The 20,022-nt window shown below is 44.5% G+C and overlaps 1 protein-coding gene across 4 annotated transcripts in view; it reads right to left on the bottom strand.

Moving 5' to 3' along the window:
* The window catches only part of LOC140736680 (uncharacterized), a 493,430-nt gene that overhangs the window by 303,801 nt on the left and 169,607 nt on the right, over positions 1-20,022 (bottom strand). For all 4 annotated transcript variants that reach the window (XM_073062508.1, XM_073062505.1, XM_073062507.1 and 1 more), the window contains one exon: positions 13,713-13,766. In XM_073062508.1, the coding sequence (XP_072918609.1) occupies positions 13,713-13,766 (54 nt within the window). The remainder of the gene's footprint in view (positions 1-13,712; positions 13,767-20,022) is intronic.

The following is a 20,022-nucleotide window of genomic DNA, read 5'->3' as shown; positions in this document are numbered from 1 at the left end:
GTCTGACCAGGGTCCTATATAGCTGCAACATTAACTCTCGGCTCCTAAACTCAATCCCACAATTGATGAAGGCCAATACACCATAGGTCTTCTTAACCACAGAGTCAACCTGTGCAGCTGCTTTGAGCGTCCTATGGACTTGGACCCCAAGATCCCTCTGATCCTCCACACTACCAAGAGTCTTACCATTAATGCTATATTCTGCCATCATATTTGACCTACCAAAATGAACCACTTCACACTTATCTGGGTTGAACTCCATCTGCCACTTCTCAGCCCAGTTTTGCATCCTATCAATGTCCCGTTGCAACCTCTGACAGCCCTCCACACTATCCACAACACCCTCAACTTTTATGTCATCAGCAAACTTACTAACCCATCCCTCCACTTCTTCATCCAGGTCATTTATAAAAATCACAAAGAGTAAGGGTCCCAGAACAGATCCCTGACGCACACCACAGGTGACGACCTCCATGCAGAATTCCTTACTTTCTCAATAAGCCTTGCATGGGGTACCTTATCAAATGCCTTGCTGAAATCCATATACACTACATCTACTGCTCTTCCTTCATCAATGAGTTTAGTCACATCATCAAAAATTTCAATCAGGCTCGTAAGGCACAACCTGCCCTTGAGAAAGCCATGCTGACTATTCCTAATCATATTATATCTTTCGAAATGTTCATAAATCCTGCCTCTCAGGATCTTCTCCATCAGCTTACCAACCACTGAGGTAAGACTCACTGGTCTATAATTTCCTATGCTATTTCTACTCCCTTTCTTGAGTAAAGGAACACCATCCGCAACCTTCCAATCCTTGGGAACCTCCCCCATCCCCATTGATGATGCAAAGATCATCGCCAGAGGCTCAGCAATTTCCTCCCTCACCTCCCACAGTCGCCTGGGGTACATCTCATCCGGTCCCAGCGATTTATCCAACTTGATGCTTTCCAGAAGCTCTAGCACATCCTCTTTCTTAATATCTACATGCTCAAGCTTTTCAATCTGCTGCAAGTCATCACTACAATCACCAAGATCCTTTTCCATAGTGAATACTGAAGTATTCAATAAGTACCTCTGCTATTTCCTCCGGTTGCATACACACTTTCCCACTGTCACACTTGATAGGTCCTATTCTTTCACGTCTTATCCTCCTGCTCTTCAATACTTGTAGAATGCCTTGGGGTTTTCCTTAATCCTGCCCACCAAGGCCTTCTCATGGCCCATTCTGTCTCTCCTAATTTCCTTCTTAAGTTCCTTCCTGTTAGCCTTATGATCTTCTAGATCCCTAACATTACCTAGCTCTCTGAACCTTTTGTAAACTTTTCTTTTCTTCTTGACTAGATTTATTACAGCCTTTGTACATCACGGTTCCTGTACCCTGCCATAACTTCCCTGTATCATTGGAATGTACCTATGCAGAACTTCACACAAATATCCCCTGAATGTTTGACACATTTCTTCTGTACTTTTCCCTGAGAACATCTGTTTCCAATTTAAGCTTCCAATTTCCTGCCTGATAGCCTTATAATTCCCCTTACTCCAATTAAACGCTTTTCTAACTTGTCTGTTCCTATCTCTCTCCAATGCTATTGTAAAGGAGACAGAATTATGATCACTATCTCCAAAATGCTCTGCCACTGAGAGATCTGACACCTGACCAGGTTCATTTCCCAATACCAAATCAAGTACAGCCTCTCCTCTTGTATGCTTATCTACATATTGTGTCAAGAAACCTTCATGAACACACCTAACAAACTCCATCCCATCAAAACCCCTTGCTCTATGGAGAAGCCAATCGATATTTGGGAAATTAAAATTTCCTATCACGACAATTCTGTTATTATTACACCTTTCCAGGATCTGATTCCCTATCTGCTCCTCAATCTCCCTGTTACTATTAGGTGGCCTATAAAAAACACCCAGTAGAGTTATTGACCCCTTCCTGTTCCTAACCTCCACCCACAGAGACTCTGTAGACAATCCCTCCATGGTGTCCACCTTTTCTGCAGCCGTGACACTATCTCTGATCAGCAGTGCCATGCCTCCACCTTTTTTGCCTCTCTTTTGTTCACAACACTCCTTGCGTTAAAATAGACACATCTCAAGCCTTCGGTCTGGGTGCGTCCCTTCTTTATCACCTGCCTATCCGCCCTCTCGCACTGTCTACAAGCTTTCTCTATTTGTGAGCCAACCTCCTCTTCCCCAGTCTCTTCAGTTGGGTTCCCACCCCCCAACAATTCTAGTTTAAACTCTCCCCAGCAGCATAAGCAAACCTCCCTGCCAGGATATTGGTCCCCCTGGGATTCAAGTGCAACCTGTCCTTTTTGTACAGGTCACATCTGCCCCCAAAAGAGGTCCCAATGATGCAGAAATCTGAATCTCCGCCCCCTGCTCCAATCCCTCAGCCATGCATTTTTCCTCCACCTCATCCTATTCCTATTCTCACTGATAGGATGTCAGGGGTAAGTTTTTCACACAGAGAGTGGTGGGTGTGTGGAATGCACTGCCAGTGAAAGTGGTAGACGTGGATCAATAGGGTCTTTTAAGAGACTCTTAGGTACATTGAGCTTAGAAAAATAGAGGGCTATGCAGTAGGGTAATTCTAGGCAGTTTCTGGAGTAGGTTATATGGTCAGCACAACACTGTGGGCCAAAGGGTCTGAAATGTGCTGTTGATTTCTACGTTCTATGACAGGGGTAGGCAACCAGGCTGACAAAGCAAGTTAAGGACTGCATAAAAGCCAAGAAACGGGCATATAAGGTAGCGAAAGGGAGTGGGAAGTTGGATAATCGGGAAACTTTTAAAATCAAACAAAAGGAAACTAAAAAAGCTATAAGAAGGGAAAAGATGAAATATGAGAGCAGACCAGCCAACAATATAAAGCAGGATACCAAAAGCTTTTTCAGTCATATAAAAGTAAAAGGTGAGATTAGATATTGGAGCACCGGAAAATGATACTGGTGAGGTAGTAATGATGGATGAACTTAATGGGTGCTTTGCATCTGTCTTCACTGTGGAAGACAGTAACAGTGTGCCAGAGGTCTGTGAGTGTCAGGGAGCAGGAGTGAGTGCCATTGCTATTACAAAGGAAAAAGTGTTGGGCAAACTCACAGGTCTTAAGGTGGATAAGTCACCTGGGTCAGATGGACTACATCCCAGAGTCCTGAGAGAGATTGGTGAAGACATAATCAATGCAGTGCTCATGATCTTTCAAGAATCACTTGATTCTGCCATGGTCCCAGAGGACTGGAAGATTGCTAATGTCATTTCACTCTTTAAGAAGGGAAGAAGGCAAAAGAAAGGAAATTATAGGCCAGTTCCGAGGGGTGATTGATAAGTTCGTGGCTAAGGTAGAAGGAGTTAATTTTATAAAAACCTAGCACATTTATTTTTCCTACATTTACACACTTAGTCCAGCGGTTGTGGAGCATACGGATCCGTTCTTTGTAAAAGTTGGCGTCTTGGTCCTCCAGAAAGTGGTCCACAGCATGAGATGATTGATAACTTTGTGGCCTCAGGTAGAAGTAGATGAGTTATTAACTTCAAATTTTCTGCAGAGTCACTCAGAGTTGAACTGCAATGCATGTAATGGGAGCCGTATAACTCATCTCCTTCTACCTTAGGCCACGAACTTATCAATCATCCCTGCTGTGGACCACCTGGAGGTCCAAAACGCTCTTGTTACATGCACGTGAAGGTCAACTCTTTGAGTGATAATGCAGAAAGTTTGAAGTTAATAACTCACCTCCTCTACCTTAGGCCATGAACTTATCAATCAGCCCTGCTGTGGATCACTTCTACAGAGAAGGGATCCGTATGCTCCACGACCGCTAGACTAACTGTGTACATGTAGGAGGGACTATGTTGAAAAATAAATGTGCTAGGTTTTATAAAATTGACTTCGTCTACCTTAGGCTACGAACTTATCAATCACCCCTTGTAGCCCAAACTCAGTGGTTGGGAAAGTGTTGGAGTCTATTATTATGAATGAGGTTTTGAGGTACTTTGAGACTAATGATAAAATAAGTCAAAGTCAGCATGGTTTCTGTAAAGGGAAATCTTGCCTGACAAATCTGATAGAGTTCTTCCAGGAAGTAACAAGCAGGGTGGACAAAGGAGAGGCAGTGGATGTCATTTACTTGGATTTTCTGAAGGCATTTGATAAGGTGCCACACATGAGGCTGCTTAACAAGATAAAATCCTATGGGGTTACAGGAAAATACTGGCATGGATAGCAGAATGGGTGACAGGCAGGGGGCAGCAAGTGGGAATAAAGGGGGCCTTTTCTGGTTGGCTGCCAGTGACTAGTGGTGTTCCTCAGGGATCAGTATTGGGACCGCTACTTTTCACATTGTTTGTCAATGATTTCAATAATTGGATAGATGGCTTTGTGGCAAAGTTTGCGGATGATACAAAGGTAGGAGGAGGGGTAGGTAGTGCTGAGGAAGCAATGCAGCTTTGACAAATTGGAAAAATGGGCAAAAAAGTGGCAGATGGAATACAGTGTTGGGAAATGTATGATACTGCATTTTGGTAAAAGGAACAATAGTGTGGACTATTATCTAAATGGGGAGAAGTTTCAAACATCAGAGGTGCAGAGGAACTCACAAGTGCTTGTGCAAGACTCCCAGAAGGTTAATTTACAGGTTGAGTCTGTGGTAAAGAAGGCAAATGCAATGTTGGCATTTATTTCCAGGGCAATAGAATATAAAACCAAGAAGATAATGCTGAGTCTTTATAAGACACTAGTCAAGACACATTTGGAGAATTGTCTTGCCAAAGGTTTTCAGCCCGAAACGTCAAATGTACTTTTCTCCATTGATGCTGCCTGGTCTGCTGAGTTCCTCCAGCTTTTTGTGTCTGTTGCTCAGATTTTCAGCATCTGCAGATTTTCTCTTGTTGGAGTATTGTCAACAGTTTTGGGCCCCATATCTCAAAAAGGATGTGTTGTCATTGGAGAGGTCATTGTCATGTGTTGTCATTGTCCAGAGGAGGTTCATGAGGATGATTCCAGAATGAAGGGGTTAACATATGAGGAGTGTTTGGCAGCTTTGGGCCTGTACTCACTGAAATTTAGAAGAATGTGTGCTACCGAATGTTGAAAGGACTAGATAGGGTGGATGTGGAGAGGATGTTTCCTATGGTGGGGGTATCCAGAACTAGAGGGCACAGCCTCAAAATTGAGGGGTGACCCTTTAGAACAGAAGTAAGGAGGAAGTTTTTTATTCAGAGAGTGGTGAATCTGTGGAATGCTCTGCCACAGACTGCAGTGAAGGCCAAGTCTGTGGGTATATATAAGGCGGAAATTGATTGTTTCCTGATTGATTAGGGTATCAAAGGATATGGCAAGAAGGCAGGTGTATAGGGGTTGAATGGGATCTGGAATCAGCCATGATGGAATGGTGGAGCAGACTTGATGGGCTGAATGGCCTAATTCTGCTCCTATGTCTTCTTAAAGTATATTTTATATTTGTTATTGTAACTTATAGTCTATTTTATGTATTGCACTGTACTATTGGCACATGTTCTATAAGCTTAGCTCCAAGTGCTGGATTAGTCAACTTTCACAAAGCACATTTCATCAGCCTGAATAAGCTGATGTGTACAAATCCCACTGTGGAAGTCATGACAATGGGGAGGTCTCCAAAACAAAATAGAAGGTATAACAAAAAGTCAATGAGTTCAGGAAAAACCTCGTTAGAGGGAACAGTGAGAATGTAAAATGCATGCCTCCCTCCCCCCAGGGGACGGCATAATGAAGAGCAGGAGGAATGGTGGGGGAGAGGGTGGAAATAAGGGAACTGAGGGGATGCAATAGAACAGGGTATCTCGGAATACAGAACCATAATTCCTTGAATATAGCCTCACAGGTAGAGTCATAGAGAAATGCAGCACAGAAGCAGGCCCTTCGGCCCATCCAGTCCTTGCTGAAACCATTTAAACTGCCTACTCCCATCAACCTGCACCAGGACCATAGTCCTCCATATCCCTACCATCCATATACCTATCTGAATGTTCAAATCAAGCTCCCATTCACCACTTACGCTGGCAGCTCATTCTACACTCTCATGACCCTCTGAGTGAAGAAGTTTCTCCTCATGTTCTCCTTAAACTTTTCTCCTTTAAGTCTTAAGCCAAGAGCTCTAGTTGTAGTCCCATCCAACCTCAATGGAAAAAGCCTGCTTACATTTACCCTATCTATACCCTTCATAATTTTGTCTTCCTCTATCAAATCTCTCAATCTTCTATGTTCCAAGGAATAAAGTCCAAACCTGTTCAATCATTCCTTATAACTCAGGCTCTCAAGATCTGCCTGACAACATCCTCGTAAATTTGCTCTGCACTCTTTCAATCTTGTTTATATCTTTCCTGTAGGTAAGTGACCGAAACTGAACACAATACTCCAAATTAGGACTCATCAATGTCTTATACAACTTCAACATAACGTTCCATCTTCCGTACTCAATAAAGAGAAAATCTGCAGATGCCGGAAATCCAACCAAAACAAACAAAATGCTGGTGAAACTCAACAGGTCAGACAGCATCTATGGAAAAGAGTATAGTCAACATTTTGAGCCAAGACCCTTCACCACAGATTCACCATCTTCTGCCTAAAGAAATTTTCGCAAGTTCTTTTCTAAAGGGATGTCCCTCTGTTCTGAGGCTCTGCCCTCTGGTGCTAGACTCACCCACTTTTGGAAACTTCCTTTAAACATCCACTCTATCTAGACCTTTCAATATTCAATTAGGTTTCAATGAGATCCCACTTTATTCTTCTAAACTCAAGCAAGTATTGTACAGGCCCAGAGCCATCAATCAATCGTCATATGTTAACCCTTTCATTCCTGCCATTATTCTCATAAACCCCTTCTGGACCATCTCTGAAGCCAGCACATTTTTCTTAGATAAGGGTCCCAGAACCATTCACAATTCTCCAAGTACGGTCTGACCAGTGCCTTATCAAACCTCAGCATTACATCCTTGTTTTTGTATTCTAGCCCTCTTGAAATGAAAACTAACATTGCATTTGTTTTCCTTACCACTGATTCAAACTGCAAGTTAACATTGAGGGAATCCTGCACAAGGACTCCCAAGTCCCTTTGCACCTTTGATTTTTGAATTTTCTCCCAGTTTAGATAATAGTCTGAGCCTTTATTCCTCCTACCAACGTGTATGACCATGCAATTTCCTACACTATATTCCATAAGCCAATTCTTTGCCCATTCTTCTAATCTGCAGACACCCTGTTTCCTCAACACTACCTGCCTCTCTACCTACCTTTGTAGCATCTGCAAACTTCGTCACAAAGTCATCTATTCCATTATCTAAATCATTTATACACAGCAAAAAAAGAAGTGGTCCCAACACCGACCCCTGCAGAACACTAGTCACTGGCAGCCAACCAGAAAAAGCTCCCTTTATTCCCATTCTCTGTCTCCTGCCAATCAGGCCACCTTCTGTCCATGCTGGTACATTTCCTGTAATACCATGGGCTCCCATCTTGCTAAGCATCTTCATGTGCAGCACCTGGCCAAAGGCCTTCTGAAAATCTAAGTAAACAACATCCTCTAATTTGTCTATCTTGCCTGTTATTTCCTCAAAGAAATCCAACAGATTTCTCAGGCAAAATTCACCCTAAGGAAACCATGCTAACTTTGGACTATTTTGCCAAGAGCCTTCAAGTACCACAGAACCTCATCTTTAATAATGGACTCCAAAATGTTTCCCACCGCAGAAAGCAGGCTAACTGGCCAGCATATGATTTCTTCACCTACCTCTCTCCTCCATTTGGAATTTTCCAGTCCCGAGAAACATTTCAGAATCTAGTGACTCTAGAAAGATCATTACCAGCTGCGTCTACAATCCCTTCAGCCACCTCTTTCAGAAGCCTGGCTGTAGAATGGTGTGCAATTCTGGTCATCTATCAATAAGATTGAAAGAGTTCAGAAAAAATTTACAAGGATGTTGCTGGGATTTGAGGATCTGAGTTATAGGGAAAGGTTGAATAGGTTAGGACTTTATTCCCTAGAGTGTAGGAGAACGAGAGGTATACAAAATTATGAGTGGTGTAGATAGGGTAAATACAAGCAGGCTTTTTCCACTGAGATTGGATGAGAGTAGAACTAGAGATCGTGGGTTAAGGGTGGAAGGTGTCATATTTAAGGGGAATATGAGGGGAAACTTCTTCACTCAGAGGGTAGTATGAGAGTGGAATAAGCTGCCAGCAAAGTGTTGGATGTGGGTTCCATTTCAACGTGTAAGAGAAGTTTGGATAGGTACATAGAATGGAGGGGTATGGAGGGCTATGTTGTAGGTGCAGGTCGATGGGACTAGGCAGATGAATAGTTTGGGATAGACTACATGGGCTGAAGGGTGTTTTTCTATGCTGCAGTGCTCTATGCCCCAAAGATTCTCTGTGGGTGGGAACAAAATGACTTGGTGCTGGAGGGGGATGAGGAGGAGCTGTGGTGAAGCAGACCTACCAGTAGGAAGCAAGTATGGACTGAATGGGCCAAAGGGCCTAAATTGCTCAATGCCTGTTTCTGTAATATTGTCTCAATGTATAGCAGCGTATCACAAGAACAAGAAGGTGGAGCTTACTGACGAGCACATCTGAAAATGTAAGTAGGATCACCACAGCAAGCAGAGCTGCAGCCTCATGGTTCCAGAGGCCCTGGTTTGATCCTGACCTCTGGTTCTGTCCGTGTGGAGTTTGCACCTTCTCCCCATGAACACATGGGTTTCCCCTGGGTGCTCCATCTCCTCTCCCACATCCCGAAAATGAGTGGGTCAGTGGGTGAATTTTCCCCAGTGTGTGCCTGAGGGATGGAATCTGGGAGGAGAAATACCATAAGATGTAGGCTTATAATTAGGCCATTCAGCCCATCGAGTCTGCCCTGCCATTCAATCGACTGGTTTATTATCCCTCTCAACCCCATTCTCCTGCCTACTCCCTGCGTCATTTGACATCCTGACTAATTAAGAACCTATTTATCTTTGCTCTAAATATACCCAATGACTTGGCCTCCACAGGCATCTGTGGTAATGAATTCCACAGATTCACTACAATCTGGCTAGTGAAATTCTAAATAGGTGTCCTTGTATTCTGAGGCTGTGCCCTCTGGTCCTTGACTCTGCCGCTATAGGAAACATCCTCTCCACATGCACTCTATCTAGGCCTTTCAACATTCAATAGTCTTCAATGAGATTCTGCCTCATTCTTCTCAACTCCAGTGAGTACAGAGCCATCAAACGTTCCTGTGTGTGTGTGTGGCACAGATGGGGAGAACAGGTTACAGAAAGGGTTAATGGGGAACTGGATTAGTTGGCAAAGACTTGATGTGCTGAATGGAGATACGAAATTAAGTATCGCTCAGTGTCAGCAATGAGAAACTTCGAGAGTGAGAGTGCATTTTCCTTCTTTAAGAAGTAATAACTCTGAAAACTATCTACCCGACACTGAGCAAGTCCAGGCAAACCACATGAAAGACAATGTGAACGAAAGCACTTTTAAAACCAACTTTCAACACTGATCATACCAGCCCTTTTTGGGATAAGATTTAATGGTTCAGAAAATTGGCGTGTATGAGATTTTTTAAAATCCAGAATTCAGTGCAGAGAAGTTAATGAGGTAAGTTCTGGTAAATGGGACGAGTGCAGGTGGGTCCTGAAGAGTCAGTACAAACATGGTGGCAGGAGGGCCTGTATACAAGTTGTGTGACTCTGTGATTCTCTGACACAACTACCACAGCTTTCCGTGAGGATAATATACACAGAAATTGTTCCTTCTTCCCCTCACCCTCCCAGTGAGAAGTAGACTTGGGATGGAACTGATGCAGTGTGGTTAGTGTGATCCCATTACAGAGCCTGCAACCCGGCTTCAATCCTACCGCCGTCTGTAAGGAATTTGCATGGTCTCCCCGTCACCACGTAGATTTCATCCGGGTGCTCCCATTTCTTTCACAAACCAGACTTCTGGGTTATTAGGTTAATTGTCACGTAGCTGTAACTGGGCAGCACAGGCTCACTGGACGGGAAAGCCTGTTACCATGCACATAATAAATACAAATGTCTGAAAGCTCCTTACTCCGGGCTTTATGACAGCTTTTACCTCATTATAAGCCTATTGAATGGTTCACTAGTACAATAAAATGAGCTTTTGACCTCACAATCTACCTCGTTGTGGTCTTGCACTTTCTCTTGCACTTTATTTTACATTCTGTTATTGTTTTACCTTGTACTGCCTCATTGCACTGAGCACCATGTTAACATAGCGGTTAGCGTAATGCGGTTACAGCACCAGCGATCATCGATCGAAGTTCAGTTCCCGCTGCTGTCTGGAAGGGTTTTGCACGTTCTCCCTGTAACCATGTGGGTTTCCTCCAGGTGCTCTGGTTTCCTCCCACAATTCAAAGATGTATCAGTTAGGATTAGTAAGTTGAGGTCAGGCGCTGGAAGCCTGACGATTCTTGCCCCACACAATCCTCGCTGATTTGATTTGACGTAAATGATGCATTTTAATGGATGTTTTGATGTACAGTACATGTGACAAATAAACCTAAGTTTAAGTAATCAATTGATCAGTACAAAAAGTTTGCAAGACAAGCTTATGAGATAACAATAAACCAACTCCAAACGCTGGAATCGTTAAGAACCAATGTTTTCAATCTTTACTCCTATACTCAATTCCTCTTGTTATAAAAGCCAGCATGCCATTAGCTTTCTTCACTGCCTGCTGTACCTGCATGCTTGCTTTCATTGACTGATGTACAAGAACACCTAGATCTTGTTGTATTTCCCCTTTTCCTAACTTGACTCCATTTAGATAGTAATCTTCCTTCCTGTTCTTGCCACCAAAGTGGATAACCTCACATTTATCCACATTATACTGCATCTGCCATACATTTGCCCACTCATCCAACCTGTCCAAGTCACCCTGCATTCTCATAACATCCTCCTGACATTTCACACTGCCACCCAGCTTTGTGTCATCAGCAAATTTGCTAATGTTACTTTTAATCCCTTCATCTAAATCATTAATGTATATTGTAAACAGCTGCGGTCCCAGCACCGAACCTTGCGGTACCCCACTGGTCACAGCCTGCCATTCCGAAAGGGACCTGTTAATCACTACTCTTTGTTTCCTGTCAGCCAGCCAGTTTTCAATCCATGTCAGTACTCTGCCCCCAATACCATGTGCCCTAATTTTGTCTACTAATCTCCTATGTGGGACTTTATCAAAAGCTTTCTGGAAGTCCAGGTACACTACATCCACTGGCTCTCCCTTGTCCATTTTCATAGTTACATCCTCAAAAAACTCCAGAAGATTAGTCAAGCATGATTTTCCCTTCATAAATCCTTGCTGACTCGGACTGATCCTTCTACTGCTATCCAAATGTGTCGTAATTTCCTCTTTTATAATTGACTCCAGCATCTTTCCCACCACTGGCATCAGGCTAACCGGTCTATAATTCCCTGTTTTCTCTCTCCCTCCTTTTTTGAAAAGTGGGACAACATTAGCCACCCTCCAATCAGCAGGAACTGTTCCTGAATCTATAGAACATTAGAAAATGATTACCAATGCGTCCACGATTTCTAGAGCCACCTCTTTAAGTACCCTGGGATGCAGACCATCAGGTCCCGGGGACTTATCAGCCTTCAGACTCAACAGTCTATCCAACACTGTTTCTTGCCTAATATAAATTTCCTTCAGTTCATCCTTTACCCTAGTTCCTTTGGCCACTATTACATCTGGGAGATTGTTTGTGTCTTCCCTAGTGAAGACAGATCCAAAGTACCTGTTCAACTCATCTGCCATTTCCTTGTTCCCCATAATAAATTCACCCGTTTCTGTCTTCAATGGCCCAATTTTGGTCTTAACTATTTTTTTGCTATTCACATATCTAAAGAAGCTTTTCCTATCCTCCTTTATATTCTTGGCTAGCTTACCTTCGTACCTCATTTTTTCTTGGCGTATTGCCTTTTTTGTTATCTTCTGTTGCTCTTTAAAAGCTTCCCAGTCCTCCGGTTTCCCGCTCATCTTTGCTATGTTATACTTCTTCTCTTTTATTTTTATACTGCCCTTTACTTCCCTCGTCAGCCACGGCCGCCCCTTACTCCCCTTAGGATCTTTCTTCCTCTTTGGAATGAACTGATCCTGCACCTTCTGCATTATTCCCAGAAATACCTGCCATTTTTGTTCCACTGTCTTCCCTGCTAGGGTATTGTTCCACTGAACTTTGGCCAGCTCCTCCCTCATAGCTCCATAGTTCCCTTCGTTCAACTGTAATACTGACACATCCGATTTTCCCTTCTCAAATTGTAGGTTAAAACATATCATATTATGGTCACTATCTCCTAATGGTTCCTTTACCTCGAGGTCCCTGATCAAATCCGGTTCACTGCACAACATTAAATCTAGAATTGCCTTCTCCCTGGTAGGCTCCAGTACAAGCTGTTCTAAGGATCCATCTCGGAGGCACTCCACAAACTTCCTTTCTTGGGGTCCAGTACCATTCTGATTCTCCCAGTCTATCTGCATGTTGAAATCCCCCATGACAACTGTATCATTACCTTTGCGACATGCCAATTTTAACTCTTCATTCAACTTACACCCTACATCCAGACTGCTGTTTGGGGGCCTGTAGATAACTCCCATTAGGGTCCTTCTACCCTTAGAATTTCTCAGTTCTATCCATACTGACTCTACATCCCCAGATTCTATGTCCCCCCTCGCAAGGGACTGAATATCATTCCTCACCAACGGAGCCACCCCACCCCCTCTGCCAGTCAGTCTGTCCTTTCGATAAGATGTATATCCTTGAATATTCATTTCCCAGGCCCTGTCCGCTTGAAGCCATGTCTCTGTTATTCCCACAACATCATACTTGCCAATTTCCAACTGAGCCTCAAGCTCATCTACTTTATTCCTTATACTTCGTGCATTCATATATAATACTTTTAATTCGGTACTCCCCTCTCCTTTCATATAAATTCCTATTTCACTTGGCCATTCTACTCCATTGATTCTGTTGTCCTTTTTAACTTTTCTTATTTTCACTTTCCCTTTAACTCCATCTTTATATTTCCAGTTCATCCCCTCCCCCCCACTACTTAGTTTAAACACATCCGTGTTGCAGTGGCAAACCTGTCTGCCAGAATGCTGGTCCCCCACCTATTAAGGTGCAACCCTTCCCTTTTGTACAATTCATCCCTACCCCAAAACAGATCCCAGTGGTCCAAGAATGTAAATCCTTGCTTCCTGCACCAGTTCCTCAGCCACACACTCAGATCCATTATCTCCCTGTTCCTGCCCTCTCCAGCACGAGGAACACGGCTGATGCTGTAAAGCCATTGTGCTGATGGCTACACTACTGTGCCACCCACGATAATCTGTTCAAATTACAAGCAGCATAATCACAGGATATTCAGTGAGAGAGGTATGTGAATGAGCAGAGGCTTGCTCTGGGCTTGGGAGGGCGAGCTGGGTTGAACAGAGATTTGTACAGGGCGTGACTGTGGCTCGCCCATCTTTAACACCAGCTCCTTCTTTTCTCTCGATTTTGTTGTGCCTCAGGGGATGTTCATTGCAAGACCCACCCGAACGTCAGGTTCCTATCCTCGAGCAGATCTTTTGAAAGGCTCTCCTGAAAGACAGTGAGCTCTGATAGACAGCACAGAGAGCAAGATAGAGAGTAGATAAAACTTACTGTATTGCCATCGGATCCGGGAGATCCCCTTGGGCCGGATGGACCTGGATATCCCTGAAAAAAATGAACAAGAACATTTTGTGAAATATTCTCTAGGATCACTTCGAGACAAAGAAAATTGAAAAGGAACACCATTAAATAAACCACCCCACCAGCCTCCAGGTCCAACGTATAATTCTCCGTAACTTCCGCCACCTCCAACGGGATCCCACTACCAAGCACATCTTTCCCTCCCCCCCCTTCTGCTTTCCACAGGGATCGCTCCCTACGCGACTTCCTTGTCCATTCATCCCCCCCATCCCTTCCCACTGATCTCCCTCCTGGCACTTACCCTTGTAAACGGAACAAGTGCTACACCTGCCCTTACACTTCCTCCCTCACCACCATTCAGGGCCCCAGACAGTCCTTCCAGGTGAGACGACACTTCACCTGTGAGTCGGCTGGTGTGGTATGCTGCGTCCAGTGCTCCCAGTGCGGCCTTTTATATATTGGTGAGACCCGACGCAGACTGGGAGACTGTTTCGCTGAACACCTATGATCTGTCCACCAGAAAAAGCAGGATCTCCCGGTGGCCACACATTTTAATTCCACGTCCCATTCCCATTCTGATATGTCTATCCATGGCCTCTTCTATTGTCAAAATGAATCCAAACTCAGGTTGGAGGAACAACACCTTATATACTGTTTGGGACCTGATGGCATGAACACTGACTTCTCTAACTTCTGTTAATGCCCCTTCTCCCCTTCTTACCCCATCCCTGACATATTTAGTTTTTTTTTCTCTCTCTCTGCCAATCACTCTGCCTGTTCTCCATCTCCCTCTGGTGCTTCCACCCCCGCCCCCCCACCTTTCTTTCTCCTGAGGCCTCCCGTCCCATGATCCTTTCCCTTCTCCAGCTCGGTATCACTTTCACCAATCACCTTTCCAGCTCTTAGCTTCATCCCACCCCCTCCGGTCTTCTCCTATCATTTCACATTTCCCCCTCCCCCAACTACTTTCAAATCTCTTAGCATCTCTCCTTTCAGTTAGTCCTGACGAAGGGTCTTGGCCCGAAACGTCGACAGTGCTTCTCCTTATAGATGCTGCCTGGCCTGCTGTGTTCCACCAGCATTTTGTGTGTGTTGTTTGAATTTCCAGCATCTGCAGATTTTCTCGTGTTTGACCATTAAATAAAACCTGCATTAAGCAATACTTAAACTATCAGTCTCCATATCACACTGGGAGCACCGTGCACAGTTCAAGTCTCCGTATCACACTGGGAACACCGTGCACAGTTCCAGTCTCCGTATCACACTGGGAACACCGTGTACAGTTCCAGTCTCCGTATCACACTGGGAACACCGTGCACAGTTCCAGTCTCCATATCACACTGGGAACACCGTGCACAGTTCCAGTCTCCGTATCACACTGGGAACACCGTGCACAGTTCCGGTCTCCATATCACACTGGGAACACCGTGCACAGTTCCAGTCTCCGTATCACACTGGGAACACCGTGCACAGTTCCAGTCTCCGTATCACACTGGGAACACCGTGCACAGTTCCGGTCTCCGTATCACACTGGGAACACCGTGCACAGTTCCGGTCTCCGTATCACACTGGGAACACCGTGCACAGTTCCGGTCTCCGTATCACACTGGGAACACCGTGCACAGTTCCGGTCTCCGTATCACACTGGGAACACCGTGCACAGTTCCGGTCTCCGTATCACACTGGGAACACCGTGCACAGTTCCGGTCTCCGTATCACACTGGGAACACCGTGCACAGTTCCGGTCTCCGTATCACACTGGGAACACCGTGCACAGTTCCAGTCTCCGTATCACACTGGGAACACCGTGCACAGTTCCGGTCTCTGTATCACACTGGGAACACCGTGCACAGTTCCAGTCTCCGTATCACACTGGGAATACCGTGCACAGTTCCGGTCTTTGTATCACACTGGGAACACCGTGCATGGTTCCAGTCTCCATATCACACTGGGAACACCGTGCACAGTTCCAGTCTCCATATCACACTGGGAACACCGTGCACAGTTCCAGTCTCCGTATCACACTGGGAACACCGTGCACAGTTCCGGTCTCCGTATCACACTGGGAACACCGTGCACAGTTCCGGTCTCCGTATCACACTGGGAACACCGTGCACGGTTCCGGTCTTTGTATTACGCTCCCTGTGAGGAGTCTGTATGTTCTCTGACTACATGGGTTTACACCATCTGCTTCGATTTCCTCCCACATTCCAAAGATGTATGGTTAGAGTTAGTGAGTTGTGGACATGTATGGTGAAACTTGTGGGCTGCCCCCAGCACATCCTTGGACAGTGTTGGCTGTTGATACATATTATGTATTTCACTGTATGTTGTAATGTTTCAATGTAAATGTGACAAATAAAACTAATTTTGAGCTTGATTTTATTTTGAGGAACACTGCAAAACAGGCCTTTCCAGCAATCCATCTATTTAACCCCAGCCTAATCACAGGACAAAATGGTTGTTGTGATGCGTCTAGTGCGGTAAAGTAGTGAGTAGTGCTTGTCGCTCTCAATTTCAGCTTCCACCACTGGCTAGCAGTATTGCAAAAGGGAGAGCTGAGTGTGTAAGTCTCTCTTTGCCAGTATGTAGCCTCTCCGACAGCGAGCCTCGTGTCGTGCCTCCTCGCAGGCGACACACGGAAACTGAACTCCTTTCGGACTCAGGCTGAACTACAGAGGATCAGGAGGAAGTCCGGGTCCTGCACAGGTAGCACGCAGGCCCAACAGCGTGTGGACATGCCCTCGTGCTCGTGAACCAGATCCCCAGCTATGGGTAAATTGCCCCACTGCCTTGTGAGCAGCCTCAGGAGAGGTGAAGGCTACAGGAGTAAACCCGGACAGCAAATCCGGAGTGGAGCCCCTCAGGCACCTGAATGTTATTGAACATCCTTCCGGCAGCTCCTGCAGCCAAGCTGGTGCCAAACAATTTGCTTCGTCAGCTTTCCTTTGGTCTATATTGGTGAGGCCGAGAGAAAGATCTTGATGCCTGGGCATCTCAGAATCTCCATATCTTCCTCCCCGGCTTGTGATGATGATCATCACCCATTGGCCTTCACGACAGACAGATGTCAGCCACCACAATCACAGGACAATTTACCATGACCAATTAACCCACTGAGTGGCCCATCACTGGACTGTGAGGGGAAAGACACTCATACATGGGAAGGATGAACAAGCTTTCTTCCAGAGGACACTAAATTGGACATTACAGTGTTGCGTTAAGCACTACACTGCCGTGGCACCCCAATCTTTGAGTAACACAGCAGCTGATGCAATCCATTACTGGCCTCAGTTAAAAGTAGACAACATGGTATCTAATAAATCCTTGTGTCCACCCAGGCAGGCAGGGCACAGTCGACCACTCCTAGGAATCAGACTGATTAGAACCTGTGCGTTCCGCTGGTACCCATGCTGAGGGAACGCGGGTGACGGAGGTGGAATCGGGCTGTGAGTGATGCCAGATCTGGGTTTCTGGTCTGTACGCAATACTTTACCTGGACTGAAATGGCTTCCCTTGCAACCAGCCCTCCCTGCTCTTGCTCTCAGGTAGGCCCTTCAGCTCATTGAACCAGGACTGACCTACTCTCACCCATTGACACTGATCCCATTTCATTCTCCCCACATTCTCATCAACTTCCCCCAGATTACACCCTCACACACACACTGGGGATAATGTACAGTGGGAAATTAAACCACTGACCTTCTATGCCCTGCCCATCTAAATATTTCTCAGTAATGGTGACTGTATCAGACCTCACCACCCCTCTTGCAGTGGGCTCCAGGTATTAACCACTCAGTGTCAAGATTAAGACCCCTCAGAATGCTTTTAAGCTCTGTTGGATTAGACCATAAACCATAAGACCTTAAGGCACAGGAGAAGAATTAGGCTATTTGGCCCATTAAATCTGCTCCACTATTCCATCATGGCTGATCCTTTTTTACCCCTCCTAAGGACTTATCTACCTTTAGGCCTTTCAGTTTTTTGAACACCTTCTCCCTTGTAATAGTAACTGCACCCACTTCTCTTCCCTCACACCCTTCAACACCTAGCATACTGCTAGTATCTTCCACAATGAAGACTGATGCAAAATACTCATTAATTCATCTGCCATCTCTTTGCCCCCGATTATTATTTCTCAGGCCTCATTTCTAGTGGTCCTATATCCACTCTCATCTCGCTTTTGTTTTTTATATACTTGAAAAGCTTTTTCTATCCACCTTGATATTGTTTGCTACTTTGCTTTCATATTTCATCTTTCCATTTCTAATGATTCTACTAGTTGCTCCTTGTAGTATTTTAAAGGCTTCACAAACCTCTGTCTTCACACTAATTTTTGCTTTGTTGTATGCTCTCTGTTTTGCTTTGACTTTCCTTGTCAACCATTGAGTCTTTAAGTATTTCTTCAGTTTTGGAATACATCTATCCTGCACCTTCTTCATTTTTTTCCCAGAAACTCACACCATTGCTGCTCTACCATCATCCCTGCAAGCATCTCCTTCCAATGAACTTTGGCCAACTCCTCTCTCATACCACTGTAATTTCCCTTACTCCACTGAAATACTGCTCCATCAGACTTTACTCTCTCCCTATCAAATATCAAGTTGAACACAATCATATTGTGATCACTGCCTTAGGGGTTCCTTTACCTTAAGCTCCCTAATCACCTCTGGTTCATTACATAACACCCAATCCAGTATAGCTGATACCCTAGTAGACTCAACAACAAACTGCTCTAAAAAGCCATCTCATAGGTATTCCACAAACTCACTCTCTTGAGATCCATTACCAACCTGAGCTTACCAATCAACCTCCAAGTTGAAATCTTCCACGACTATTATAACATTGCCCTTTTGACACACCTTTTCTATTTCCTGTTGTAATCTGTGTTCGACATCCCAGCTACTGTTGGGAGGCCTGTGTATAACTGTCATCACTTTTACCCTTGGAGTTTCTTAATTCAACCCATAAGCATTCAACATCTTCCGATCATATGTCACATCTTTCTACTGATTTGATATCATTCTTTACCAGTAGAGCCACATCGCCCCCTCTACCTACCCTGCTATCCCTCTGATACAATGTGTAACCTTGGACATTCAGCTCCCAACTACAACCATCCTCAGCCACGATTCCGTGATGGCCACAACATCATACCTGACAATCTGTAATAGTGCAACAAGATCATCCACCTTATTTCTTATACTCCATGCATTGAGATATATATACCTTCAGAACCCTAAGGTGTGGCTCATCTGGTCTGGGTGATTTAGTTCTTTCAGGTTTTTGAGTTCTGAAGGTCCAAATATACAATATCTAGTACTCCCCCTTTATCTATCCAAGGTGTAATCTCCTCAAAGAATTCCAATTGGTTAGTCAGGGAAACCCCTGAGGAAACCATGCTGACTTTGTCCTATCTTGTCCTATGTCACCAACTACTTCATAACCTCATCCTTAACAATTGATTCCAACACCTTCCCAACCACTGAGGACAGGCTAACTGGTCTATAATTTCCTTTCTGCTGCCTTCCTCCTTTCTTAAAGAGTGGAGTGACATTTGTAATTTTCCAGTCCTCTGGCATCATGCCAGAGTCCAATGATCTTTGAAAGATCATTATTAATGCTTCCACAACCTCTACCATTACCTCTTTCAGAACCCTAGGTTGCAGTTCATCTGGCCTGGGTGATTGATGTACCCTTAGGTCTTTTAGCTTTTTGAGCATCTTCTCCCTTGTAATAATAACTGAACTCACTTCTCTTCTCTAACACCCTTCAACATCTAGTACACTGTTAATGTCTTCACAGTGAAGACTGATGCAAAATACTCATTTAGTTCATCTATCATCTCCTTGTCCACCATTATTATTTCTCAGGCCTCATTTCTAGTGGTTCTATATCCACTCTCATCTCTTTTTTTATTTTTTACTTACTTGAAAAAGCTTTTTCTATCCACTTTGATATTGTTTGCCAGCTTGCTTTCATATTTCATCTTTTCCCTCATTATGATTCTTGTAGTTGCTCTCTGCAGGGTTCTTAAAGCTTTCCAATCCTCTGTCTTCCCACCAATTTTTGCTTTGTTGTATATCCTCTGTTTTGCTTTTACATCAGCTTTGACTTCCCTTGTCAGCTACGGTTGTACTATTTTGCCATCTGAGTATTTCCTTGTTTTTGGAGTACATTTATCCTGCACCTTCCTCATTTTTCCCAGAAACTCACACCATTGCTGCTCTGCTGTCGGCCCTGCCAGCAGCTCCTTCCAATTTACATTGGTGAACTCCTC

The sequence above is a fragment of the Hemitrygon akajei genome, chromosome 12 (assembly GCF_048418815.1).
Source record: "Hemitrygon akajei chromosome 12, sHemAka1.3, whole genome shotgun sequence".
Taxonomy (NCBI): Eukaryota; Metazoa; Chordata; class Chondrichthyes; order Myliobatiformes; family Dasyatidae; genus Hemitrygon; species Hemitrygon akajei.
The sequence above is the reverse complement of the archived record's forward strand: the minus strand, read 5'-3'. Positions and strand labels throughout refer to the sequence as shown.